The sequence below is a fragment of the Pan troglodytes genome, chromosome 12 (assembly GCF_028858775.2).
Source record: "Pan troglodytes isolate AG18354 chromosome 12, NHGRI_mPanTro3-v2.0_pri, whole genome shotgun sequence".
Taxonomy (NCBI): Eukaryota; Metazoa; Chordata; class Mammalia; order Primates; family Hominidae; genus Pan; species Pan troglodytes.
In genome coordinates, this window is record NC_072410.2 from 16147054 (window position 1) to 16174528 (window position 27475).

The window sequence follows — 27475 nt, forward strand, 5'->3', positions numbered from 1 at the left end:
GGATGGGCAGAGATGGTGTTAAGACCTGCAGGTGACTCTAATGTTCATCAGAGCTGGGCATGGAGCACAGGTTCTCAGCCCTGGCTGAGGTTTGAAAACCTCTGTCCCAGGGGTGTGAACTCAACATTTTTTGGAACAGAGAAGAGCTTCCTGGTGGATGGAAGGTGAGTCCTAGACCATCCTCCCCTGGGCAGCTGACAGCCCCAGGCCATGCCAGGTGAGATCAGGCAGGCTGACCTGGGGCATGTGTTTATGGAGAGATGCCACATTTCAGCGGCAGCCAAGAATTCTTGGCCCTGGAACTCACCCACAGTATAGTTATTTCTGGCCAACAAAGCACTGGATCAGAAAGCCTGCCAGGGCACAGAGGGCTGCATTTGGCCTACGGTGGGGTGTGGGGGTCGGAGGAGGGGTAATGGGGGCATTGGTGAGCTGCCCAGCATGCACCAGGCTCCACTCCCGCTGCCCGGCCAGATCAAGGAGTCCACGGAGGGAGGCCAGAGAGGCCAGCAGCAGGAAAACCCCTGACCTCAGCCATGAGGGGTTTATCTTTGGGGTTAATAAGAAGGTAATTTAGAAAGTGGATTTTGCAGGAACTGGAAGCTGAAGATTATGATTTCAGATTGCAGCACTGACGGTCCTATCCTGTTGCCTCTTAACCTACCCACACTCAAGCCCAGGTTATGGGGAGACAGCCTGACTTAGCTCAGAAGGCCGCTGGGAGGGGAGGCTGGAGGCTCCCAGGGCTATCAGACATCGGGGATGCTCGAGGGCAGGGAGAGGGCAGCTAAGTCTAGGATAAATGACTGATCATGTTTACCAGATGATGATGCCAGTGTGGACACGGTCACTGGGGATACGGGAGGTTTGAGGCTCCATGGCTGCTGCTCACCCACCCTGCGTTTCCCTACAGTGGGTGCCTGCACCAGGCTGTCTCCCGCCCCATGAGGGGAAGGCCCATGGAAGCACTGGGAGATGCCTTCCAATATCTGGGAGCAAGATTCTGTTTCCCCACACCTGAAATAGGTTCCAGCGGCCATTCTGACCAAAGTGCGGCAACTGGATGGGCAGCTTCCCTCAGTTCCCCTCACAGGAGCCTCCGGGCTCTGGGCCTAGCCCTTCATGTCGGTGGGGTGGGCACCACCTCTCCCAGGCTTTTTTTCAGCTTACCTTCCACGACTCCACACACGTTGGCATACACATCGAGGATCTTTTTCCTCCGGCTTTGAATCTGTGAAAAAGAGTCGAGAATTTTCATCTCCAGAAAGGGGCAACAGTAGAAAGGAGGCAAATCCTCCATGTCAGCAGGGGCAGGCAGCAGCTACGCCCAACACCAGAGACGCTGCACACAGCCCCCGTGTCAGCAGCCCAGCCCTGACGCACAGGGAGGAGGGCCTTCTTCAGGTTTTCCTATTCAAACATCTTTGGGGTCTACCACGGGTGCTTCTTAGGCTCAGCTGGGTGGTCAGACTCGTAAGATACTTGGGGACACCCCTGGCATCAGTCTGTTTGAAAAGATGACCATGGGGACCCCCACTTGCCCTCAGGACATCTGTGCTGCAGCAGAGCCGTGCGGGGCTCCCATCCCGGATCACGTGGCTGGTGCCAGGAGACCAGGCCCACGGTGCACAGGTGCTCAGTGGCCCTGGCTGAAGAGTCCCGGGGCCACGGCCACCTATCTCTCTTGTAACAACCCCACAGGCTTCCAGGGTCTCTGCAAGTGGCAGCGCCATTACAGAGGTCACTGAACTCAGGGCAGGCAGAGCTTGGCATCCTATCAGGACCAGGCCGGAGCCAGGATCCCAACTGGGCATTTTTGCCATCAGTGATGTTGCCTAGCAACACAGCTGTCCTGCGGCTGGGGCCTGCAGCCAGGGGCACAGGCTAGAGGGACGACCACAGGCCAGGTCCACAGGGAGCCCAAGAGGGCTCTGGCCACCTTTGCCCTCACCCCTGCCCTGCTCCTGTCCACAGCACATTACAGGGCGGTAGGTGATAAAACCCTGGGGACAGTTTCTACATGTGAACCTGTTTTTATATTTTTAAAAATGCATAGAAGAAAAACGTTGTGTGTGTGTCTGTCTAGAAAATTGTCTGGTTAGATAAAACCCAGTATATTTACAAGGGTCTTTTTCTGCCCTCTGGCATTCCAAGTGATTTTACCTTTTTTCTCTTTGCTTATTATTTTTCATTTTTGTGTATGAAGCTATATAATAAAAACAAAGTGGCTGGGTGTGGTAGCTCACACCTGTAATCCTAGTGCTTTGGAAGGCCGAGGCGGGTGGATTGCCTGAACTCAGGAGTTTGAGACCAGCCTGGGCAACGCAGTGAAACCTCGTCTCTACTAAAATACGAAAAAAATTAGCTGGGTGTGGCAGCATGCACCTGTAGTCCTAGCTACTTGGGAGGCTGAGACAGGAGAATTGCTTGAACCCAGGAGGCGGAGGTTGTAGTGAGCCGAGATCGCACCACTGCACTGCAGGCTGGGTGACAGAGCAAGACTCTCATCTCCAAAAAAAAAAAAAAAACTCAAAAAAGAAAGGGTTTTTTTCCCTTTTGACTATCTTGCTGTGAACTTGTCACTGTCCAGGTCTCCTATCTTGGACTTTTGGGAGAAACACCCCGTCTTGCAGGAGAGCTGATTCAATAAGAAAGTTTTAGTCTTGCGGCTGTGAGGGAGCCACATCTCACAGCTCATCATGGCATCTGCAGGAGCCTCACCCCGGCTGACTTGTTGCTGGTGGCAGACTTCTCCCTGGCCAGGTGAACCAGCGACAGCAGGCACAGCTCCGGGGAGCCCTGCTTGTCAGGGGCGGGCTCCTCATCACTGTCGACGCTCCGGCTCAGCAGCTGCTCATTCTCGGATGAGGCATCGTTCTCGCTGCAAAAACAAGAGCGATGGTCATTAGCAGTGCCTGGGGGGCTGCAGCCCTGACAAGTTCTGTGGTGAACTCATCCATTGCCCAGCTGTGGACAGTGGGGGGCAATGACTTGTTTTTCAGGTGTTTACTGGGCACCTTGTGGGCACGGGACCAGGGGACATGAGACGAGACCTACACCGGTGGCTTCCTGCTTCTTTCCAAACAAACAAGTCCGTGGTGGGTGACCTGCAGGCGTCTAAGGGGCTGGGGCTGCCACTGCAGGTGGGAGGCATCCACGGGCCTCTCCTTCCCTGCTACCTGACACACAGTGGATGCTCCGTGAAGGTTCATTGAATATGTCCTAGATCTCTGTATTTAATCCCAGTAAGCACCAAGTTCAACTGGTGTCTTCATGTTAAGCAAACAGATTGATGCGGCTGGCACTGAATCCATGCTGGCTCTCTGGAGTCATTGAAAAGGGAGCTGAATGGAGCCTTGTGCCTGGAAAGCCCCCTCTTGACGAGGGGGGTGACCTGGCTGACCTGTGTGCATTGCAGGGGGTGGCACAGCAAGCCCCAGCGGGTGAGCTGGGTGGGCGGTCGGACGCACCCAGCCCGGGTTCATGCCGCCCTGTGGCTCACAGCCCACAAAGAACCCAGGGTCTGCCCTAGGCACATGTGGGTTGGAGCTTAAACTCTCTTAAAACCATTCCAAGTATATGAAAAACAATATTGTTTTTTAGAGGCACCCTGCTTGCTTCCTGTGGTTTGGCTGAAGACCTTTTTTTCTTAAAAAAAGGATTATATTTGTTAGTAACTAGGTTACAGCAGTGAAGCCCATATGCAAACACAACCCTAGAGACAGGGTAATACAAAGACAATGAGAACCATCATGAAGCCCCAGTGGGACCCACTTCCTCATCAGGCTTCAGGGCCTCACAAGGAGGTGGCAGGACCCATCCCTGTCCCCACTTGGGAGAAGGTGAGGTGGAGCAGGTGAGGTGGCACCCCAGTTCCTGTCTCTGAGACCTAAGGACAAACAGCAGGGACAAAAGCTCAGTGCCTTGCTGTCTTTTAACGTACAAGCGTCAGGGTTCAATTTGTATTTAATATTCGTGTATAAAAGAAGTATATATTTTTTCCTAATAGGGCCTCCAAATTTTCCCAGTCTTCAACTGCAACTCAAGTCATGGGGCACGTCTCTGCCTTTTTGATTTCTGGGAATAAGAAAAGCCTGAATATCAGAAGTGAGAGGCTGAGACAGAATGAGATAAGGCTGGGCTGGAGGCTGAGGAGCAAATTCAGTCTCTAGGGAGGCCCTATTTAAGAGTTCCATGCAGGGTGACCAGGTCCTGCCCTTGGTCCTGGGAGCAGCAGCTTGGATCTGGCACACAGGATCTCCACACAGATGCTGGATCGATTGGAATGGCTTTGCAAGGTGAATCATAGGAAGATCATGGGGTGGGGGCAGGAGAGGAGGGCTTAACCTCTGCTCTTCCTGTAACCAGTTTGGTGACCTTCTGGTGGCCTCTGTGCCCCATCTGTCAAGGGAGGCACTGTTGCGGGGGTGTCCTTCCAGGCGCAGCCTGCAGTGGCTGTCGGGCAGAGGCCTGGCAGGGGGGTCCGAGCACATTGCCTGGCTGGGAGCTGATGCTGTGGGGTTGATTTTTGGAAGCTACGCAGGACCAAGTCCAAATGACCATCCCACTGGATGAATAAAATATTGACTTCCCTCTACCCTCGATTTTAGAGCAGGGGCTGGTTCCACACCTTCATGTGTGGTAAACGCGGGAAAGGCTTCACCTGCCAAATCTCCTCCTCCAGAGGCCTCTTTACACCATGTGGCTCCTTGGGAGCCTGGACTCGGACCCCAGCCCTGCTGTTCACTAGTGTGTGACCTTGGGCGAGTGACAACTTCCATACCTCAGTGTGGTATCCTATAAACAGGGATGATACAAGCACCTTGCTCCTGGGCTGTGGAGGGAGGATGTGTTCACAGCCCTAGCCCAGCACTTGGTGGGCAGTAGGCACCAAATGCTGTTAGCCATCATCACCACGGTTGTTACCAGCATTACAGTGGCAGCAGTACTGGCACCAGCACGGGTGTGTTGGCCGCAACAGGCATGCATCCTTGGCTTTATGTTCTGCCCTCCCAGTCTGGAGAAGGGGCATGAGGAAGTCGGATGTTAAGGAGGAAGGCCCAGGGAATTTGGCAGGATGCAGGGACAGGGGCCTGACCCGAGAGCAGCAGGCAGCTGTTTCCACAGGCTCCTCACACCACCTGACCCCTGCCAGTCAGCAAAGAGGTGGTGGGGACTGTCTGTCGCCGAACGTCCCCATAGTGTCCCCGGCTAGCCTGTCAGTTCACTCGGCTGCACCCTGGTTCCCCTCCCTGCTCAGGATCCACAGGACCCCAGCTTCAGCTTGGTGCTGGGGGCTTCCACATACCTCTTGGTGGGCTTTGCTGGAGTTGCTGTCAACTTCTCAAATTCATCCTTCTCAGAGAACATCACCACGTTGTCTGCAGGGAAACGGAGAGGTTGGGGAGATAGCAGTTAGAATTGGCTCACGGCTCTGTGCTCAGCCCAACCCTGCTCTTCCTGTTGGGCAGAGCTGCCCGGTGTCTGCGTGGCACCACCCCACGGTAAGCACAGCATGGTTCAGCATGTGAGAGCAGAAGCAGCGAGGAGGCTGCTTCTGGGAACGCCCTCCACCCAGAGATGGGCACCGTGCACATGGTGTGTGGAAGCCCTGGTTCACAGACCTGGGGCCTCTTTCTTCTCCTCGTCCTTGCTCACTTGGGCCTCCACGCTCTTCCCCGGGTGGCTGGTGCAACAGGCTGGGGAGAGAGGAGGGAGTGAGCAGCCAGGCTCTCCGACAGGGGGAGTTGACGGAGAGTCCAGGAGGCAGGGCACCGGCGCATGGGGGCCGTCACCTGGGGCAGAGGGCTTTGTCTTCAGGATGTAGAACATGATGATGAGGACGATGGCGATGGCCATGATGAAGATGGTGGACATTGCAATGATCAGGGCAGTGGCCAGGTGTCCTTGGCCTGAGAGTTCTGTGGGTGGAGAGAAGGCATGAATGACCCAGAGCTCAGGATCCCTGCTGGTCTTCCCTCCAGGACTCCGGCCCCTGGAAGCAATGGCCCTGCCCCTGGGAACAGGGAACCCTGAAATCTGAGGTGCTTGCTTAGACTGAGAACCAAATCCTCCGCACTGGTTTTGGCTGCCAGACCAGGACTGCCCACAGCCCTGCTCGCTGCCCTCAGACTGGCCTCTCCAGACTTCTCTGGGGTCACCTGATTATTCCTAGGGAGTTTGCTCTTGCTTCTACTGCTTTGGCAACCTGAGGGCAGGGTTTGGTGTGGAGAGGAAGAAAGGCCAGTGAACAAGAGTGTCTGGAAGGCAGCACAATTCAAGTTTGGGCATTTCCAAACAAAAGTCAGGATGCGAAAGTCAGCTCTGGATTCCAGGTTTGGCTCCATCTTGCGCCTCATGCAATTTCAACCTAAGTGTCATTGTAAGAGCCCCAGGGCACAGGGGGTGCCTTGGCTGGGCCACCTATTCCACCTGCACTGCCACCTCCACCAGGCAGTCCCTCAGTCACCCCGGGGGATTTTGCTCAGTTCCCAGGTTAATGTTGACCCTGGATGCATAAAATGCCCTGAAGCTCGTTCTCATTCTCTAAAATAACCAAACAGGACTCTGATTCTCTTGAACTAAGATCCAGATTTGCCACCACCCAAATAGACAGGAGACCAGCATCTGAAGCTCCCAAATCATCTCAGGGGAGGTAGTGCCAGAGCTGAGAACCCCGCATGTGGGTGCTGAGCCTCCCCTGTGGGTGCATCTGCAGGAAAACCAGCCTCCCAGCATCATCTGGGGAATACCTGTAATAGCGTTAGCATGCCAGGTCTGGATGACATAAGTGTTTTAATATTCTCCGTGTTTTGAGCTACTCCCCCTGGGGCCTGTGCAAATGAGATTCATATATCCTCGCCCAGCAGTCCTGCCTTTTGCTCTGCATTAGCGCGTGGGAGGCCCAGTGATAAGGCTGACGAGCTGGGTGCTCTGAGGGCTCTGGAGGGTACCTCACGGCTCGCTGAGACCTGGGCCTGAAACATGCTTCAATAATAGGCTGGCACTAAACCAGTGAGAGAGAAAGGCCAAGCCAGCTGGAGGGCTGACTCTGAGAGACATATTAAACTTTGGGGTCCTCCTCAATCCCTTCTTCCCTGGTTAGGGAGAATGAAATGTACATTCTGCAAGTTAATATTAAAGTGCTATGGTCAGCAGGTTTATATGAAAACCAGTGATAGAATTGCTGTTAACTCCCGGCCAAACCAAAGCCCAGGACGCCTGGTCTCTCCTCCTGGCCGGACTTGCAGCTGCCTGTGCTGCCCACCTGCCGCTCTGCCCCCGCCTTCACCACCAGCACCTCCCAGCGGGCCCAGGACACCCATAGAGGGATCAACTCTGATTGCAGATATAATGACTTCCTGCACGGGGGGCAACATGTCATTCAATTACATCAGGGAGGTGAGGCCAGGTGGGGAAGCGCACCATAATCATCACTCATGATCATTTCCTCTCCTCTTCTGAGCTTTCATCCGAGCACCACCTAACTCCAGGTGATCGATACCTGAGCACCCTCCTCACCTTTGTGGGCGTGCTGGAAGGGAGACAGGGTGCTGCTGCCCGAGGTGCCAGGGAAGTTGGCAGAAGCTCCTGAAGTGGCTCCCACACCTGCAAGGAAAATAGAGTCCCTCAAATGATCCAGAGAAGCTCCACCTTCAAAGACGCTGCCACAGAGCTCATGGATCTGGATTCATGATCGTGAATGGGCTTGAGGCAGTGATGGCTGAGGGGAGCTAAATATTTGTATTTCTTAGACTGTTTAACGAACCCTAAAGAGTCATCGTTATTGTTCTTTTTTTTTTTTTTTTTTTTTTGTGAGATGGAGTCTTGCTCTGTTGCCCAGGCTACAGTGCAGTGGCATGATCTCGGCTCACTGCAAGCTCTGCCTCCCCGGTTGATGCCATTCTCCTGTCTCAGCCTCCCAAGTAACTGGGACTACAGGCACCCGCCACCACACCTGGCTAATTTTTTTGTATTTTTAGTAGAGACGGGGTTTCACCATGTTAGCCAGGATGGTCTCGATCTCCTGACCTTGTAATCTGCCCGCCTCGGCCTCCCAAAGTGCTGGGATTACAGGCATGAGCCACCGCGCCCGGCTGGTTATTGTTCTTTAAATGAAAACACTCATGTGATAAGTCTGCTAAAACTAAACAGTGTGGGTTGGGGAGTTTTGCAGGCCTCACCAACTCAATTTTCCTATGCGTGGAGACAAAGTATATGAAATCCATAAAAATAAGCAACATAGAGTGTGTACATGAAAGTACTATTAGGGTGATACAATACTTGACTAATTCCTTCAATTACATAGAGTAGGAATGTGTTAATACTTTTTCCAGTCGTAAAAGTAATATATGCTCACTATTAAAAATCTGGAAAAGGGGGCCAGGCATGGTGGCTCACGCCTGTAATCCCAGCACTTTGGGATTGTTGTTCAGCATCAGTTTGAAATAATAGCTTCTTGATTTATACATATAAATATTGTTGTGGGAAGGAGGCTGGTGATAAAAGTGTATGCGATAGCTATCTTTACGTAGTATGGGTATGAGTTCTTCTTGTTAGAAGGACAAGAGGTGGCGGATCACGAGGTCAGGAGATCAAGATCATCCTGGCTAACACAGGGAAACCCCGTCTCTACTAAAAATACAAAAAATTAGCCGGGCGTGGTGGTGGGCGCCTGTAGTCCCAGCTACTCGGGAGGCTGAGGCAGGAGAATGGCGTGAATCCGGGAGACAGAGCTTGCAGTGAGCCGAGATTGCGCCACTGCACTCCAGCCTGGGTGACACAGTGCGACTCCGTCTCAAAAAAAAAAAAAAAAATCTAGAAAAGGGGCCGGGCACGGTGGCTCATGCCTATAATCCCAGCACTTTGGGAGGCCAAGGTGGGTGGATCACTTGAGGTCAGGAGTTCAAGACTAGCCTGGCCAACATGGTGAAACCACATCTATACTGAATACAAAAAATTAGCCAGGCATGATGGCGCATGCCTGTAATCCCAGCTACTTAGGAGGCTGAGGTAGGAGAATCGCTTGAACCCGGGAGGTGGAGGTAGCAGTGAGCCGAGATCACACCACTGCACTCTAGCCTGGGCAACAAACTTGAAACTTCGTCTCAAAAAAATAAAAATAAAAATAAAATAAAAATAAAAATCTGGAAAAATAAGAACACAAGAAAGGAGGAAAAGAACTACCCATGGCCTCCTTGGCTAAGTGGACTTTTGCTGTATTTCTGCCTAGGATTTTTCCTCAGACATGTTTTTACATGGTTGTGACCAAAGAGTTTCAGAGCAAGGTGTGCTTTGCCTTCCCTTAAAGCTATGCTTCCTACAACTCCCCTTCTATGGAAAAAGTGTCACTTAGCGGGGATAAAATGGAAGCTGATTTTGCTCTCAGTCAAATCACTAAGATGCAACCATTCAGCCAAAACAAAAACATTCCACCACAGAAGAGACCACGTCCTGTTCCAGACCTCCTAAAAGAAGATCAACCTTCTTTTGGGCCAGACTTCAGTTTTGCAAATAATAAAGCCAACATGCTTCAAATGCATCTCCCACTCTCTCGCTTTTGTCTCTACCAGTTCTGGAGAAATCCGTGAAGTGCACTTGGTCTACAGAAAAGCAGCCCCTGAGTCAAGGACAAGGCCAGCTGCCATCCCCAAATCAAGGTACCTCCCCAGCCTGGCCCAGCCCAGAGGAATGGCCCAGCACTGTGCCTGGTCAGCCCATGCAGCAAGGCTTCTGGGAGAAGCAAGCTTCCTAGTTGGACTGTTTTTCTGTTTTGTTTGAGACAAGGTCTCACTCTGTCACCCAGGCTGGAGTGCAGTGGCACGATCTTGGCTCACTGCAACCTCTGCCTCCTGGGCTCAAGTGATCCTCCCACCTCAGCCTCCTGAGATGCTGGGAGTACAGGTGTGTGCCACCACACCTACTTCTTGTATTTTTTATAGAGAAAAATGCACGTTGGCCAGGCTGGTCTTGAACTCCTGACCTCAAGTGATCCACCTGCCTTAGCCTCCCAAAGTGCTGGGATTACAGGTGTGAGCCTGTAGCCCATGCCTGGGCTGGCTGTTTTCTTTAGTAGGAAGTTCTCAGGAGAAACGCACACTCTTGTTCTGTGAGTGGGGGCAGCCCAGGAGCTAGTGACCAGCTGAGCTATCCACTCGTGTCTGCTCTAAATGGAGCAGGGCCACAGGAGAATGGGCTGGATGCTTCTCTGTCCTCACACCTTGTAAAGCAAATTGGAAGCTTGGCCAATGAAACACTGGGCTTGGGAGGGACCAGGGCAGCTATGTCATAGGGTATGTAAGAAACATCACCTGTCCACTGAGGGGCAAATGATGTTTCCTTGTGTTTCTGGATGACGAATGGAGGCTTTTTTCCTCCTGGGCCTCAAACTTATGATAAATCTTTGCTTTCTTAATTTAGCCTCTTACTTGGCCTCAGAACCAGTGTTCTTATTAGGGAAAGAGCTGCCCAGGCACGGTGGCTCATGCCTATAATCCCAGCACTTTGGGAGGCCGAGGCGGGAGGATCACCTAAGAGGAGTTTGAGACCACCCTGGCCAACATGGTGAAACCCCAACTCTACTAAAAGTACAAAAATTAGCTGGGCCTGGTGGCAGGTGCCTGTAATCCCAGCTACTGGGGAGGCTGAGGCAAGAGAATCGCTGGAACCCGGGAGGCGGCGGTTGCAGTGAGTCGAGACCACACCATTGCACTCCATGCTGGGCAACAAGAGCGAAACTCCATCTCAAAAAAAAGTAAAAAATAAATAAAAATAAAAAAAGAGCTGGTGGAGAAGTGCGTGCCCCTGGCTGAAAGCCACAAGCCCATGTCAAACAACAGAGCGTTCCCCCTCACAGACCTTACTGAAGTTGCTCTGGAAGTCTCCAGCGTGATAAGGAGGCTTCAGATTGTGTGCCCATTTCTGTTTGCTGGGGGGTAGCCTCCCACACTTCATGAGGTGAGTGAGCATAGGGGCATCATGGCATAGTTTCCAGCATGACCTAATTTCCTTTATAAGAGCAAACAAGAGATTGAAAAGAAGCTGATCTATCTGTTCAGTAAGGCGCTCAAGGGAGCTTAAGATACACTGTCAGAGCAAAAGAACAGCCATGGGCTGTCTGTGAATGTTTGTCATCTTCGCCTCTTCTTGTCCCTTCCTGTCGGGGCTCGCAGGCTGCTTCAGGTGACAGGGTTGGGGATGGGGACACAAATATGCCCAGGCCTGTGGTCTAGAGTGGGGCAATAAATGCAGCCTAGAGAGCACACAGACTTGTGGGATGCCTCTGCAGCCCTGCAGGGCTGGTTACACAATGACGTCCCCAAACAATGCCTGCAGATGTGACATCTTCCTGCACCCACAGGCACCCACCTGCCCTCAGCCGGCTGTGCCTCTATCCTGATCACCGGATGGTTCCCTCCAAACACCTCCAGCTGGCACCAACTAAACAGTCCCCAACTGTGCCAGGCTGCAGGTGTAGGCTGGGTGCTCCCTGGTGTGCAGGGATCCCTGAGTTGGTGAGAGAAATGCTTGCTCTGAGCACGTGTGTGCAGCCGAGGAGGTGGGGGCAAGGTGGGTGGGATGGTGGACCCTGACATTTCTCCAGAGCTCAGCCTCCCATGTCAGGACTGAAGCTGAAAGCCAGCACCCAATCAGCCAGACCCCACAAGCCCCCTCACGTTCCAAAGTTCCCAGGGCCACTAGAGCATCTGCAGGGAGACACTTCTCACAAGACTGGTCAGGAGAATCACAGTCACTAGATCATTGCCCAAGGAGCAGGAGGACATGGGGATTCAGACTTGCCCACAGGCCACCCAGGCCACCAAAGGGCAGCAGCTCACTTCCTGACAATGGGCCTCTTCCCTGCGCTCGGAGCTCGGCAACAAGGAATGGAGCTGCCCTTTCAGCAGAAGGGAGAGGAGCAAAGACCCTCAAACCACAGATAAAGGCAAGGGTGTGACAGAATTTCCAGAGTCACAGCTCCGTGGCCGACAGGCGAGGGAGGGTGCTTGTGGCAAACAAGGAAATGGATCTGCCCCAAGCACAGCTGTTTCATAAAAGCAACGCGCGGCTCGTGTGGAAGCCAAAGGAGTGGATCTCATAGAAGTGGAGCAGAACAGAGGTGGGGAAGGAAAGGCTGGTTAACAAATACAAAAGTCCAGCCGGGCAGGAGGAGTTGTTCTGAGCTCTGGCACACTGCAGGGTGACTACAGCGGACAATAATGCATTGTATATTTCTCACAGCTACAAGAGAGGATTTGCAATGTTCCCAACACAAAGAAGTGATAAACGTTTGAGGTCATGGATATCATAATTACCCTGATCAGATCATGACACTTTGTATACACGTATGGAAATTTCACTCTGTACCCCATAAACATGTGCAATTATTATGTGTCAATTGAAAGAAGAACAAGCATCTAGCTTACTTGGTCTGTTTTGTCCACAATTCAGTGCCTCTGCCCCCGGGCAAGACAGAAGGTGTGCTAAGACTAGAGGGGGGTCAAACGGGAGGCGGTGGGCCTTGCCATCCCTGGCTGCAGGGCTGACCTCATGAGGGTGAGGTCAGCCCCCCACACAAGTGTCTCACCTCTGCTTGCTGCCACTGTCACTACACATATAACCCACAAGAACAGGTGAGCAGATCCGGTCCCAAAGTGCCAACCTTGGGCAGCAATGGGTGTGGTTTGAGGGCGGCTAATGAAGGCACCTGCAGAGCCTGAAGCAGAGGTTGGATAATCAGCCCTGGGTGGGTCTGCTGGTTTTCAGGCGAGTCAGAAGAATTGCCATGGAAAACAACACCTACTCTGCATTACCCCTAAATGCTTGAAAAAAATCCATCCCAGAGTCATACAAGCATGCATTTTTATATTATTAGCACATCAGCATCATGTTGAATGCACGTGATGTCTAAAAGAGGTTTGGGCAAAACCCAGAATATTAAAAGGAAAAGAGAGCAGTCTGGGCTGATCCTCTTCCCACCATGTCCACTCCTTCCACTGTCACCAGCTGGGGGTCCACAGACAAACCAGGGTGGGGCGCGAGCCCTGGTGGAGATGCAGCCCTGGTGCAGCCCCCAGGATAGGCACCGGCACCCCCTGCACCTGCACCCAAGTTCTCCTGGGCCAGGGTCTATGCCTGTCTACTGAGGATTAACTCTGCACTAACCAAGTATACAGTGTCTGGAGGTTTCACCCCGGTCCACTGTGTGCTGTGTGTTTCGGTTCATCTGCCTCTTGGGATGCTTGTTAAGTGCAAGGTGCTCCAGGTGGGTTTCTGTTGGGTGGCCAACTGCGGGTCCATCTCCCCTCGTACACTTCCGTGTGCACCTGAGTTTCGAATAAGCAAGGCTGGGGTGTTTGATAAAAGCTGGTATGAACTGCAGTTCCACAAAACAGGCAAAAATGTCCTCACAAGGCCTATATTAAAGTGAAAATGAGCGGGGACTGGTTCTGCCTAGCTCGCGTGGAGTTCGAGGCAGTGGTGACTCCGGGGAGGGTCCTGCCGGGCACTGTGTTCCCCTTCCCCAGGAATGCTCAGTGAGCCAGAAGCACATGGCTGGAGGGAGCTACGCCTCCATTCACAGCCACAATAGCTCATATGGGGGTCTTTGAGGTCTGTTAATCCACACAATTTACAATCTCACCGGTATGCATTAGAGGCTGGCTGGGATTCTCTGCAGAGGGTAAAAGATCGCATTTTCAGGAATGATCTGTTTGTTGATTCTTAGAGCTGTCAACAAGGGGTCCCAGACTGTGGCACTGGCTGTGTACCCCCAGTGGCAGATTCTGAACTGTGGGCAGACTCGCAGAGACTCTCTAGCTGCTCAAAGTGGGGTCCCCTGGGAACCTGCTAGAAATGCTGAGTCTCGGGCCCACTGGGACCCGCTGTGTCAGAATCCATTGCTCAGCGGGTCCCTGGAGATGTGTGTGCAGTCAGGTCTGAGAGGCTCTGAGCCAGGAGCAGCTGAGCGCCGGTGTCTGGGAGGCTGGGAGGCCCGCTTCACACCTGAGGGGCAGTGCTTGCTGTTTAGTATCACGGAAGAGCATCCGGGCACAAGAGACGGAAACCACGGGAGTACGCAGAGTAGCAGAGATTTCTCCAAAAGGCCAGCCTGCTCTGGATTTGCCCGAGGGGACTTCGTCACTGATGATAAGAAAACAGCTGCCAGGCTATTGCGTTCTTTCATTAACCCTCTGACCGCTTTTTATTTATTTACTTATTTAGAGACAGAGTTTCGCTCTTGTTGCCCAGGCTGGAGTGCAATGGCGCAATCTCAGTTCACCGCAACCTCCATCTCCCAGGTTCAAGTGATTCTCCTGCCTCAGCCTCCCGAGTAGCTGGGATTACAGGCATGCACCACCACGCCCAGCTAATTTTGTATTTTTAGTAGAGACGGGTTTTCTCCATGTTGGCCAGGCTGATCTTGAACTCCCAACCTTAGATGATCCGCCTGCTTAGGCCTCCCAAAGTGCTGAGATTTCAGGTGTGAGCCACTGCACCCGGCCCTGACCGCTGTTTCTAGGGAGGGATTTCTGCTGCCCAGTGTCCCAGGCCCTGGGGTGCCTTCTCGGGTTTGAACTGTAGCCGGGCCAGAGCCGGCAGTGTAGGTCAGCGAGGCTCCGTAGGGCACCTGCCCTCTCCCCGCACTACGAAGCTGCCTCATGGGGAGCCCTTCTGCCCAGTGGCTCCCGGCACCCTGAGTGCGTAGCTGACTTCCCAGCCCTGGATCTCTCCGCCTGGAGCTTCAGGCCATCTCTGGGTTAGCTATCTTGGTCTGGATGTCCCACAGTCCCCTCAAATTCCACACACACAGCCTTCACCCTCCCTCTACCTCCCCACCAAGCACCCTCTTGCCTCTGCCTTCTGCAGCTGAGCAAGTGGCACCATGTCCACATGGCCAGTCACAGAGACACCTGAGTCCTCATCTGAATCTCTTTCCCCTTCTGTGTGCTGTCCACACCGCCAGTCAGTGAGGGAAGTGCAGGCCAGCTCACGTGCCGTGGAGCCATGGTGCCTGCTGGGCTGGGATGCTTCATCTCTGGTCAGTGCCTGGCGCCTGGCACTGGAGTAAGCACTCCACATGCATCGCCCACGTCATCACATCTTTCCTCCCAACAATCATGTCCCCATTTTGCAGATGAGGACACTTTCCCAGGGGTGATAACTTGTAATGAAACCCAAGCCTGATGCTGGACCCTATCTTCCTCTCTGTTACGCCAGGGCAACGCGTTGACCTCCCTGCCCCCACTGTCATTAAATCACAGATCCCTTTATGCAGGATGGTGCAGGGAAAAAAGAAAACCAGAAAGCTCTGGTCACCCGAAGTACATCTTGCTCTTTAATTTAACTGAAAAATAACCGAAGGCCTTTTCATCTCTTTTCATCGGGCTACAGGGCTCCACAGTATTGCAGTCACTGAGTACAGGCTCAGAGCTGGGGGCGAGTATGTTCTAATCCAAGGTGACAACCAACCCACAGCCAGGACTGATCTGCAATCTGACGCCTGTCCTCTTTGGTTTCCCTCTCATTACTTGGCAACCCCAGAAACTGGAATGATTTTATTCCATTTTAAAGGAAAATATATGTTGCTTTTTCATTTCTCCTCAGGGTTATTTGAGGGGCTGCATCACATTAATTAACGCCCTGGGGCACTCATGATGTGCTTCTGGGAGGATTTGGTGGGCAAAATTGCGCCTGAGCCACACAGGAGCCTGGGCAGTGGGCACCACTGGGAGCTGCCCGGGGCAGGAGAGGACATGAGGCTCTGGGAGGTGAGATAACTCGTCTAACTCAGGCAGTGAAGTTCCAGAGCAGGCTCATAACCTACCGTAGTGGTTCCCAAACTTGTTAAAAATGTACATTCTCTGGCTCACCCAGACCTGGTGAATCGGGGGTGGGCCAAGCAATTCGAGTCATAAGAAACCCCCAGGGTGCTCCCCTGCGAATCACCACCCTGAAACCCTCTGCTTCACAGAGGTGCAGAGAAGCTGCCATCTCTTTAAGGATAGGAGGTAATTGCGTTGCACAGGTGCCTGGGCATAGGGTTAGAGCCTGGGAGGTGTGGGGCAGAGCTGTGGGCACTCCTAGGCTGGGGAGACCCTGACACTGACCTGGGCTCACTCCTGGCTGGTGTCTACCCTGCAGCTGCGACCCATTGTCTGCTGTAGCTCTCCTAGGTGGGTGTCATCCTCAGCCAGGGGCCCTCGGCAAGTCTGACGGTGGTTTGCGTAATCCACCATTTGTTGCTGCGGAGTACCAAGGATGTGCACTTTGTCTGGCGAGGGCCCAGGTAAATCAAGAAAACAGAGGGGAGGGAGAGGTGCTCTTGACCACAACTGTGGGTTTGACAAAGACAGGGCCTGCTGGACCTGGGCAGCCAGTTGGCAACTTCGGGCTCCTGATGAAATGTTTGCTGCCCAGGGTGGGGCTGCTGATGGCAGTCCTGTGTGTGTGGGTCTTAGTGACTCCATGGGGCTTTCTAGCTCTGACGTTTTTGCTGACTGCTGGGCAGGTGCTCTGAGTAAAGAGATCTCTGGATTGAGACCAGGGCAGGCCCAGGGGTGGAGGGCATCACTCTGTTTGGCATTCACACCGAGGCCCTAACCCAGAGGGCTCCATCCACCCCAAGGCCTATCTGGCCGCATCTCCCATTTCCCAGATGGGTAAGCCAAGGCCTGGGGCCTTGCCCAAGGGGCCTCTAATGAGAACACAGCAGGACTGTCTATTTCTCTGCTGACCTCCTTCAGGGCTGGATTCTAAGGCCCTACCCCAAGGCCTTCCTCGGAGCCCGCTTTCAGTAAAGCAGGCAAGGGCTGGGGGTGGGAGTGGGGTGCGCCCATCTTTAAAATCTTGAGGACTCAGGGGACTTTGCTTGCTTTCCACATGTGATAGACCTCATTGCTGGACTTAGAGAGGCGCCCCTGCCGTGACTCAAGTCTGTTCTGGCTGCCAGACATTGAACATTGAAGGCTGTGCCATGTGAGAACTCTCGAACAGAAAAGCCCCTGAGGAGGGCTGCTCCTCTCCCAGGTTCCACAGGCAAAGATGCTTTTCTGAATAGGTGGGGGGTGTCTGACATCTTTCCAGACTGGTTCTTCACCCCAGAATGATCTGGCCTTGAATCAGCCTAGATCCCCACAGAGGACATGTGGGCCATGGCAGCTGGCTTCACCATGAGTCAGGCTGGCAGCCGAGCTGCGGCCTCCTCTAATTTGTGAATTAATTAGCATATGGCTGGCCAGGAAAATGGCTTTGAAGACGAGCAAACACATTGGTGCCGGGCTCATGCATTGCTCCTCCTGCAGCACAGCCCACAGCACAGAACCCTCCTCCTGGCTTGACCAAAAGGAGAGAGGAGATGCTGCGCCCCATTCCTGCTCCTCCCCTTCTTTCCAGCGTGATAAGATGCAGGCTCTCCTTCTTCTCCTGGACAACATTATTATGAGACATGGGGGTAGTGGCGCCTTATGGAGAGCAAAGAGAGGCAGGGTCCCAGGGTCAGCTCCTCCTCCACCCTTGAAGGAGCCAGAGGGTGGCAAGTGCTCCTGCAGCCCGGCACCAGACACCCAGCTTCCTCCCAGCTGCTTGTCCTACCTGCCTTCGTCTCTCCCCAGACCACACATCTAAGAGTCTACACAGCACATTCCTCTGAGGCAGAGGTACCTGGCCCTTCCTCATAAACAGATGCCCATGAAAGCCAGAAAGGATAGCAGGAAAGAAACACCCCAAGGCAGGATTATAAACTCCTGAGACTGTTTACATGTGCTTTGTGGAATCTGTTTCATTAATTGTGATCACATTTATATTTTCCTTGGCCTCACTATCACCTAGCACTTTGTAGTACTTTGCAAAATAGTAGTACTTTGCCTCTGTGATCTCCTTTGTTTTTACAATAACCGTGAGAGATGGGAAGGTCAGATGTTAGTACCCCCATATTACCGATGAGAAAACCGAGGCTCATGGAGGTTAAGTGACTTGTCAGGTAGCTGGTGGCCGACCTGCACTAGAACCTCAGCCTCTGACTCAAGGCTCAGATGTGGCAAACCTCCCTCCCTTCATAGACCTGCCTGGACAGGCCACAGGGGCACTTTCACTAATGCTGTTACTGTGATTCACCTTGTCCAGGTGCCAGGATCGGCTCTTTCCTACACCCTCTGTAGTGAAAGAGATCCGTGCTGAACAAATACCGTGCTGGTGGAAGGACAGACACTCACATTCCTTGGTGTTGGGGGGCGCCAGGAGGCAGGAGTAGCAGACCATGCCATAGATGTTCCTCGGTCTGTTCTCCAGCATGTAGTAGCTACGGGGGAGAGACAAGACAAAACAGAGACAGGTGAGCTGGACAGCACACAGGCAGGGACTGGTGCAGAGAGCACGGTGGCCAGTCTGCAGGCCCACGATCAAGTCGGGCATGAGGCCACGCCCAGTCAGTCACCTGCTCTGTCCACTCAGTTTCCTTGGGGTTTCAGCCTGTCTTGAAATGGAGCATTCTTTTAACAATATTGAGCTGCCAACATGGGCCTTTCTTTTAATCTCAGCCCCTTTCTGGTTCCTCTCTCTGCTGGCTGTGTTTAGTGTGTGTGCCATCACATCATCCACCAGAAATATCCCTGTGCCCCCACATGTAGGGCCTGCTTAGCCCCCCAGGGGTCACACCAACCAAGGCCAGACCTTCCTGGAGGAGGAACATGCCCTCTGTGAGCACCCTCCCCAGAGCCTGCAGCCTAGTGGGATTATAGGCATCAGTGTGCCTCTGGGACCCTTGGAACTCCCAAGCCATCTTTACTGCTGCTGAATGCCACCAGAGTGCAGCTGCAGGAGACAGATGGTTGTGCTGTCCAGAGAGGTCAATGCAGGTGGCCCTCATGATAGCTGGCAACACAACCAGGTTGTAAGTGCCTCCTTCTCAGAAAGCACTTGACAGAAGACACCCTTGGAAGTGCAAGCCTTTACGCTGGGGCTGCACACACAGTGCAAGGGACAAATCATTCACAGTAGCTCCGTTTGAAGTCCTTCAGCTCCCAGTGATGTTTCATTATGTCTTTCAGCTCCCCGATGTCACAGTGCCAGCCCCATGGCTATATGACTGCTCAGGTCCTGCTCTCAGGGGTCTGCCCTGTGGCTGTGCTCCCTGCAGCTGTCCCGCTCCCAGGCACAGCCCCTGCTGGCACCACCCTCTCCTTGGGGCTCCCAGCTCGGGCGCCTTCCCTCTGCAGGCTCTAGCTCCTATCCTAGCCTGGGCCCATTTTCCATAAACAAATGCTCAGCGGAGAGCATGGAGCCATTTGTCACACTGTGAGAAGTCGATTAAATAACGTGAGCGGTGCCAACACTTTCCCTATTGCGATTCAAGAACTGGGATGAGAAGGAATATTTCCATGGCTGCTTTCTAATCTCTTTTTTACTAGCCAGGCCCCATGGAGGCCCCTGCTGACGGTAGTGCTAAGCAGCAGCCTGGCACGGGGGTCTGTGGGCTCCTGCCTTCCTGAGCCTGGACTGTTACCAGTAATGTTAGGACCATAATTGCCTGCCCTCCCTCAAAGCCCTTTATCCTCAGATCCCTGTGTATCTTGTAAACATTAATTAACCAATCTCAAAACACCTCCCAGAGAAGCCACGACAGCCAGTTTTACAGCTAAGCCTCTCGCAAATCTACCTTCTGCCCTCCAGAAGCCACTTCTTTCTATGAGGCAGGCCAAGGCACGTGTCTGCCACGTGGCCTTGTGAGTTCACGGGCATGTGGGCCAGACCAGGTCAACCTGCAGCTTTCTAACGTCCCTGGCCCATGCTGACACTTCTGAGAAATATCTCAGGCTCCTAGGTGGCCACCTGCTCCCCATCTCACCTCCTCTGTGCCTCACTTCCTCGCCCTTGCCTCCTCCACCTTTTCTCACTCTACCTCCACACATTCTCTCTCCCACCTAGGGGGATTGGTCCCGCTCCTGGGCTGGGAGGCCCTCCAGGGCAAGCCTTGTTCACGTCTCTATTCCTTGGACCTTGTGCTAGGTACTAAGGAAGGATGATTGTCTGTAAACATTGGCTGAATGAATGAATGACACCAAGTTCTTCTCCGTGGAACTTTGATGCTGAGGTGGACAGAGGCCCCAAAAGGCCTCTCTGCCCATCCTGGTTCACACCCCAGGTGCCGGGCTTGGTCTCTGTCGTGGGTAAAGCTCCAAGGCTACACGGTGGATGCAGAACACCCGGCTTTATGATGGGTGCCCAATGGGGCCACTACATTTTGAGCATGGGGAGGGTGGTGGCTCTGTCCCACGACTGTGTCTTTGACTTGTCCTGGGCACGAGACACCTTCTGTCACAGGCTGGCCACCCTCATCTGTGGGGGTCATGTGTATGGGTCAAGCTATGCAACCTATCAAGTCACTCAGTTAAGGAATATTGAAAGGTGATACACTTTTTTTTTCCCCCTGAAACAGAGTCTCCTTCTGTTGCCCATGCTGGAGTACAGAGAAGCAATCTTGGCTCACCGCAACTTCCGCCTCCCAGGTGCAAACAATTCTCCTGCCTCAGCCTCCCAAGTAGCTGGGATTACAGGCATGCACCACGACGCCTGGCTAATTTTTGTATTTTAATAGAGATGGGGTTTCACCTGTTGGCCAGGCTGGTCTCAAACTCCTGACCTCAAGTGATCCACCTGCCTTGGCATCCCAAAGTATTGGGATTACAGGCGTGAACCACCGAGCCTGACCGGTGATAAACTTTTAAAAAAACATTGGCTCCAAGAGGCTGTTATGAAACTGTCCTTCCTCACCCAGTGAGTGTTCAGTGCCTCCTGACAAGGAGAAGCCACCGTTTTCTAGCACGTATTGCTGCATGCAACATTTCTAAATGTTAGGTTCTCTCTGTAGGACTAGGCTAAACTCCTCACCGCCTGGCTTACACCTGGGTCTCTCATCCTGGGCTGCACAGCAACAAAGAACATGTGGCTGTCTTTTTCTGCCTGGGCTTGTCACCAACCCGAAATCAGGTGTTCATTTAGGGATCTCTGGCCCAGCTACAGAGTGTCCGGTCCCTTCGTCTTTCTGGAAAGGTCTAATTTCCTACTTTTTGATCCATATTTGTCTTTCTCCCTAGTCCCCCAACCCCTGTTCTACATGGGTTGATTCAGGTGTATAGCCCAGGACAAGAGTCAGTTTAAATGGGTCCCCTGGGGTCTGCTGTTTAAGGACTGACTTTCTCTCAGTCTGTAGGTGTAGATTTTCCCAGAGAGTTCCTTTCTTCAGGACTCTCACGCCTGTAAGGGACGCCGCAGATTCCCAGATGTTCATTTTCCTCCAACCGTGTTGGTGTGCAGAACCAGCGCAGAGTCGCTGTGTCCTGCCCCCTGCCCCCGCCATCCAGAATCGCGGGGCGGTGCAGCTCCTCCGGGCTGAGCCCTGGAGAGGTGAGGAAGCGTAACCTCTCTCTCCCCCTTTCCTCCTGTTTTGGTTCCCAGGTCCTCCCACACAACCTCTCCCAACAGGAAAGCCTCGGGTGCTGCTCATTGTTCAGCAAGTGTCCTGGCCACACTGTGGGGAGGGCGGAGCATCAGGAGGAGCACCTGCCAAACCGCAGGCAGGGGCCTGGGCCCAGGAGAGACTGGGACAAGGCAATCCGCATCCATAGCCTGACAGCCACTCGGATTCAGGAATGAACGCAGCCTTTCATGGAGCTAGTCACACCGGCCTGCCAAGACTCCTGTGATCCTCCTCTGTGACACAGCGTGACAGCCTCGTAAGAGGAAGTGGGGCCTCCAGGGTCCTACCCTGGGGAAGCCTTGTCTGCAGTAGAGGGGGCAGCATGAGCCCCTGAGAGGGGCTGGGATTCGGAGGTGAGGCGGGGGCCTTCAATTTTGGTGGGCGTTGGGACTGGCAGTGAGGCTTTGAGCAGACACAGCACATCATGGAGCCAACCTGGAAACTGTCCCCATCGTCTGCACCCCTGCGGAGCAGTGCGAAGGCACTCTGAGGCACGTGCTGAGGGTGTCTCTGCACAGGGTCCCTTGCCTGCCCAGCAGGTGTGCTGGGCCTTGCTATGTCCTGGGTGCTGAGAGTGGTGTGGACTGAGCAGGTCACTGTCCCATGGAGTAGGGCGGGAGGCATCATGATTCCAGCACTGGAAAGAATGTTTAAAAGCCCAGAGAGCAGCCTGCCCACTAATTCTGCAGATGGCTGTCCACATTCGCCTGAATCCTTCTAGAGGCAGGGAGCTCACCACCCTTCCAGTGTCCAACTTCTTTAGTAATTACACACTTTCTGGTAAATGTATCAGAACCAAGCACGTTGTCTTCAGGCCACAGAGTCAGCCCGGGCCTTCGGGTACTGATGGACACCTTCTCGGGTCTGAACCGTAGCCAGGCCAGAGCCAGCAGCATAGGTCAGCGAGGTTCCGTGGTGCACCCACCCTCTCCCTGCAGTAGGAATTTGCCTCATGGGGAACCCTTCTACTACAGCGGCTCCCAGCACCCTGAGTGCATAGCTGACTTCCCAGCTCTGGATCTCTGCCTGGAGGTTCAGGCCATCTCTGGGTTAGCTATCTAGGTCTGGATGTCCCATAGTCCCCTCAAATTCCACACACACAACCTCTATCCTCCCTCCACCTCCCCACCGAGCACCCTCTTGCTCCTGTCTTCTGCAGCTGACAAATGGCACTATTTCCACATGGCCAGTCACGGAGACACCTGAGTATCCTCTTCTGAATCTCTTTCCCCTTCTGAGTGCCATCTGCACCCCTGGTCAGTGCTGTCTTTCAGGGGGCTCTCAGATTCTTCCTCTCCTCCACCCCCGGTGCCTCTGCTCCAGCCCTCTCCCTGCCCACAGCATCCCTGGCTCAGCAGTCTGCGTGTTGACCTGCATCAGCTTCAAGCGGAAGGCTCAAGTCTTCAGCGGTGGTTTCCAGGGCCTGGTTCCATCTGCTCCCTGCCCTCCTGCCCAGCTTGTCCACACCCCCAGGTGTACAACTCTTGCTCTGGCCACAGGGACCCAATCAGAGCCCCAGGCACTGCCCAGCTGCTCAGCCCTCTGAACTCTGGCGTCGGCATCTCCACTTGCAGGCCTCTGTCCTAGTCCTACTTCTTAGCCTAACTCATCCAGGCATCACCTCCACAAATCTCCCAAGACCTCTGCTGACACTACCTCCCCAGCCATGAGGTGAGAGGTCCTTCTGCAACTCCTAGGACACTCTGAGTGTGCCTTATGCACTAAGCTGTGGTCACCTCCCCCGTCCCCACCGGCCTCATCACTGCCATCACCTCCCTTGTCCCCACCAGCCTCATCACTGCCATCACCTCTCCCACCTGTACCAGCTGTACCAGGGACACCACCACTGCTTTTATTTTTAGTCTCTATTTGTAGCCCTTGCAAAGCATGATGTGTTGTGGCCACTAGGGGGAGGAAGCAGCAATGATCATGGCTCAGGATTTTCTGGGGATTGAGAGTCTGTATTTTCCTGGTCCCTGGCAGAATTTGCTGAGGTGTCATGCCTGGAAAAAGGAAGATTTTATCTTTCTCTCTTTCAGGCTAATTGCATTTTCAGCTTTTTGAAGACTTCTGATGCATAATCATTTTGGTGGGATTATAGGTATCATATGACTCAAATATTTTTATTAGTAACTTCCCCAGAGCGTTCCCAGGATACTAAAAATGCTGCTTTTGCATGAAATTTTAGTTTTCTTTTTCCCAAAGTGTTTCACATGTGCTACTGCACTGTAAGTATTCAAGCAATTTGTTTCCTTTTGGTGGTCAGAAGATATCATGATGGTTAATGGCCACTTAGGAGACACAGAGGCAGAGCCTGATGGGCTGCCTGTCCACCGGAGGGGCCAGGACTCTCCGTCCTGGATGCTGCTCCTTGTGGGACGGGACCAAGGCCAGGTGTGCGGCTGCACCGAGGCCTGCAGCCCTCCATGACCCCCTGTTCCCAAGGTCCTTGCCCGTAGCCCCTCGAGGTTTTCTGCAGAAAGCATGCCAGGGTTTGCCAGGAGGGCCTGTGCTTACCCAGGGAGGCAAGGGCCACACTCAGCGTCATTCTCCATGTCCCCTGGTGTCAGCACGGTGGCCCGGAAGAAGCCCTCACAGTCTTTGTGACGCCTGCATATCTGGTAGCCTCCTTTGGAAAACTTCTCCGCCGGGCAGGGGACGCAGCCGTAGTCCTCGTCTTTGGTGCCGTAGCCACAGGACTGTCCAGGGAAAGAGGACAGGGGACACAGGTGAGTGCAGCAGCCAAACCATATGGACTCGGCCCACGGTCCTTGGGCAGTGACGTGCCAGCTGTCTCCAGAAGCTACTCTTGCCGGGCCTTGGTTTCCTGACTTGTCCTAACTGCAAAGCCCCCCAGGAACCAGCTCATGCTCTGGGCTTGCCCCTCTCCTCGCCACTCTCAGGCTCCAGATGCTGCCCCTTTTCTGAGCCTCCTTGAGATGAATTCAGCGAGCTGCTGGAATGCCCAGGCAGTGCAGGTAGCACTTGGCATCTGACTTTCCTCAGCTTGCTACAAGAACCGGACACTGAAACCCCGGAGGTTTCCCTTAGTGCTGAACAAAACACCCAGGCTTAGCTTGCCCAGAGGCGGAGGGAGATGCAGCACTCAGGGAAAAATGTACTAGTACTGGAGAATATTTCAATCCTGCTTCCAATCAGATGATCTGACGCTCATTTAATCAGGGTAGAGTGGGAAAGTGATCCTTTAAAAACATTTCAGAACTCCTGAAAAATCTGTTTACGAATGCTTAGCTGGTGAGTGCCATTCCTGGGCTCACGGCAGCTCTTGCCATCAATCTCAACGTCCAGGGAGTGTGACTGGCTGGTTTGATATACCCTGGCATCCCCTCACACAGCAATGCAGGCTCAGGGCAACAATGCCACAAGCAGGAGGCCTCCCCTGAGAGCGCACCAGGCCCCAGGAGGGCTGGGTCCTTACCAGGTAGGGCTCCTCTCCCGGCCCACACGGGGGGCACTCCTGGCACAGCCCCGTAGTCTGGTTGTAGTACTCGTTCTCACCGCAGTTTGAGTATTCCGCTCGGGCTGAGCACATCAGAGACACCTGCCAACAAAGGGGGTGTTGTGGCCTCCGTACCTCCTTAGAAACACGTGTGACTCCTGCAAGACCCCAAGGTTGACATAGGAAGGGGGTGCCCTGCGGTGGGGGCTCTGCTGGGGGCTCGGTCTGGGAAGGTGCCCGTTTGTGAGTGCTCACTGCTGCTAAGTCTCCAGTGGCTCCTGGTTGATCACCTGGGCACGGCCAGCCCCCACTAGAACCACCCTGCCTCACCCCTGCTGGCCAAGCCTCATCCCACCATCAAGGCCTGCTCTGAATTCTCCTCATCAACGCACTTGCCAAGGTCATGGAGGAGGCGCCCCTGTCCCCCACTGAGCCTCTAATACAGTGGCTCCTCAGAACACCGGCGTGTCCAGGAGGATGGGGGTGGGGGTCTGAGTCTTCCAAGTCTTTCTCAGCTGCGCGGCCCCCAAGCACGAGCTCATCACATAGACACAGGGCTGTGTGTATCACACCACAAACAAGCAATCAAGAACGTTTATATCCATGAGACCCTATGAAGGGAGCTACCAACGAAATCAATGTAACTTCAGCCTGGGGCGGAGTTCTGTGCTTTGCAGGCCTGGTTTCATTTCACCCTCAGAAGAACCCTGTGGAGGAGGGACTGTGATCAGCATTCCCGTTTTACAGCTGAAGAGGCTAAGAAACAGTCCAACCATCATGAGGATGAGGGTGCTGTGGGGGTGAGGGGCTCAGACCACTTACCACCAGGACGGGGAGCCAGGGCGTCTGCGTGCAGTCCCCCACATGGGCCATCCTCTCCCAAGGGCTCACCTGAAAGACATGCGTCATTAGCTGGGCACTGGCGGTAGCACCCCAGCCGGGGGTCTGGCTACCTTTATTTAACCCCACTGGATATAAGGTGCCTTCCAGCAAACAGAGGGGAAACTATACATCGTAAAAAAAAGCAGCCATGAAGCTGAAGCTGTACCCATGCCACTTGGGCTGACTCTGGGGCCTTCCCAGCCTCGCAGCCATGCCTGGGAGGGAGCCTGAGAGGAGGCTGGGAGCACATGGAGGGCCCACGGTTAAACCCGAGGTTAGTGATTGTGTTTCTCGTGCTCAGAGGGTTTGGAGAAACCTAGTCTTACGTGAGCTTTAAGTCTGGAGTCCTCCAAGCCAGTCCTGGCCTTTGGGCTCCAGGACTTAGGAGGACCCCTGGAGAGACTGCCAGGAATTAGATTCTGGTCTTTGCCCCTCTGGATGCTCTCCCAGCCCCAGCTTAGTGTTCCTTCCTCTCTAAGAACAGGTTGTCCATCAAAGTGGACAAGTCCAATAACCTAACTTTACAGTTGAGATAGTGGGAGCCCAGAGAGGTTAAGTGACTTGCCCCAGGTCACACAGCTACTTAAGGGATTGAGCATGGCTGCAGCTGTTCAGGTGTTCAGATACTTTTCACCAACTATTAATATTACACGAATGCACTCCCTTGAAGGAGGAGGTGGGTTTTTTTTTCTTTTTTTTTTTTTGCTTGTTTTTTCACTTCCTGAATGGAGACCTGTGTTTCTGACTCAAAGCAATTTTACTTGATAGTCTGGGTATTAATTAGCCTGGCTAATTACAAAGAGAAATAATGTGCTCTAGTGATCGCCTAAATTCCCCAGTGGCTGCACTCTGGTTCACTGTCCTCTTGCCACAACAAAACAGCAAGTACTCTTCTAGATGCTGGGTTGTGTGAGGAACCTTCCAGAATCAACCACTGACTCAGACCAGAAGACCAGCTGGGCCATGGAACCCAAACTCCCCAAGACCTTTCACCCTCAGAATTCTCTTGTCCTTAGCAAGCCATCATTGGTCATGAAAACCAATTAATTCCCAATACCACACACAAAAATACCGTGATGAACATATGCCATGATACATAGGAAGCTTCCCTCCCTTCCTCCTTTTCTTTCTTTCTTTTGGAAAAGTCCTGCAACAGCCTAAAGGCATTAGGGAGAAAAGTAGCGAAAGATTATTTATTGGAAATAAATTAAGTAGGAGAGGCTGGGCGCGGTGGCTCACACCTGTAATCCCAACACTTTGGGAGGCCGAGACAGGCGGATCACGAGGTCAGGAGATCCAGACCATCCTGGCTAACAAGGCGAAACCCCGTCTCTACTAAAAATACAAAAAAATTACCCGGGCATGGTGGTGGGCGCCTGTAGTCCCAGCTACTCGGGAGGCTGAGGCAGGAGAATGGCATGAACCCGGGAGGCGGAGCTTGCAGTGAGCCGAGATTGTGCCACTGCACTCCAGCCTGGGCGACAGAGTGAGACTCAGTCTCAAAAAAAAAAAAAAAAAAAAAGAAAGAAAGAAAGAAATTAAGTTGGAGAAGGAGGTGAGAGCTGTGTAAGTCAGCAGCCAGGGAACGGTGGAGAAGAGCAAAAGACCAGGGGCCCTGTCAGTGGGGACTGACATGGACAATCTTCTTTTCCAAATCC

At 53.3% G+C, this 27475-nt stretch overlaps 1 protein-coding gene across 1 annotated transcript in view; it reads right to left on the reverse strand.

Annotated features, from left to right (window-relative positions):
* EDAR (ectodysplasin A receptor) overlaps positions 1-27475 on the reverse strand; it is a 94679-nt gene that overhangs the window by 10662 nt on the left and 56542 nt on the right. Inside the window, exons 2-11 of the mRNA XM_001139583.7 lie at positions 25758-25826; positions 24915-25037; positions 23993-24174; positions 18213-18298; positions 7522-7608; positions 5796-5921; positions 5625-5699; positions 5309-5381; positions 2722-2881; positions 1171-1231 (exon numbers count right to left, since the gene is read on the reverse strand). Coding sequence (XP_001139583.1) covers positions 1171-1231; positions 2722-2881; positions 5309-5381; positions 5625-5699; positions 5796-5921; positions 7522-7608; positions 18213-18298; positions 23993-24174; positions 24915-25037; positions 25758-25808 — 1024 coding nt within the window. The 5' untranslated portion in view covers positions 25809-25826. The remainder of the gene's footprint in view (positions 1-1170; positions 1232-2721; positions 2882-5308; positions 5382-5624; positions 5700-5795; positions 5922-7521; positions 7609-18212; positions 18299-23992; positions 24175-24914; positions 25038-25757; positions 25827-27475) is intronic.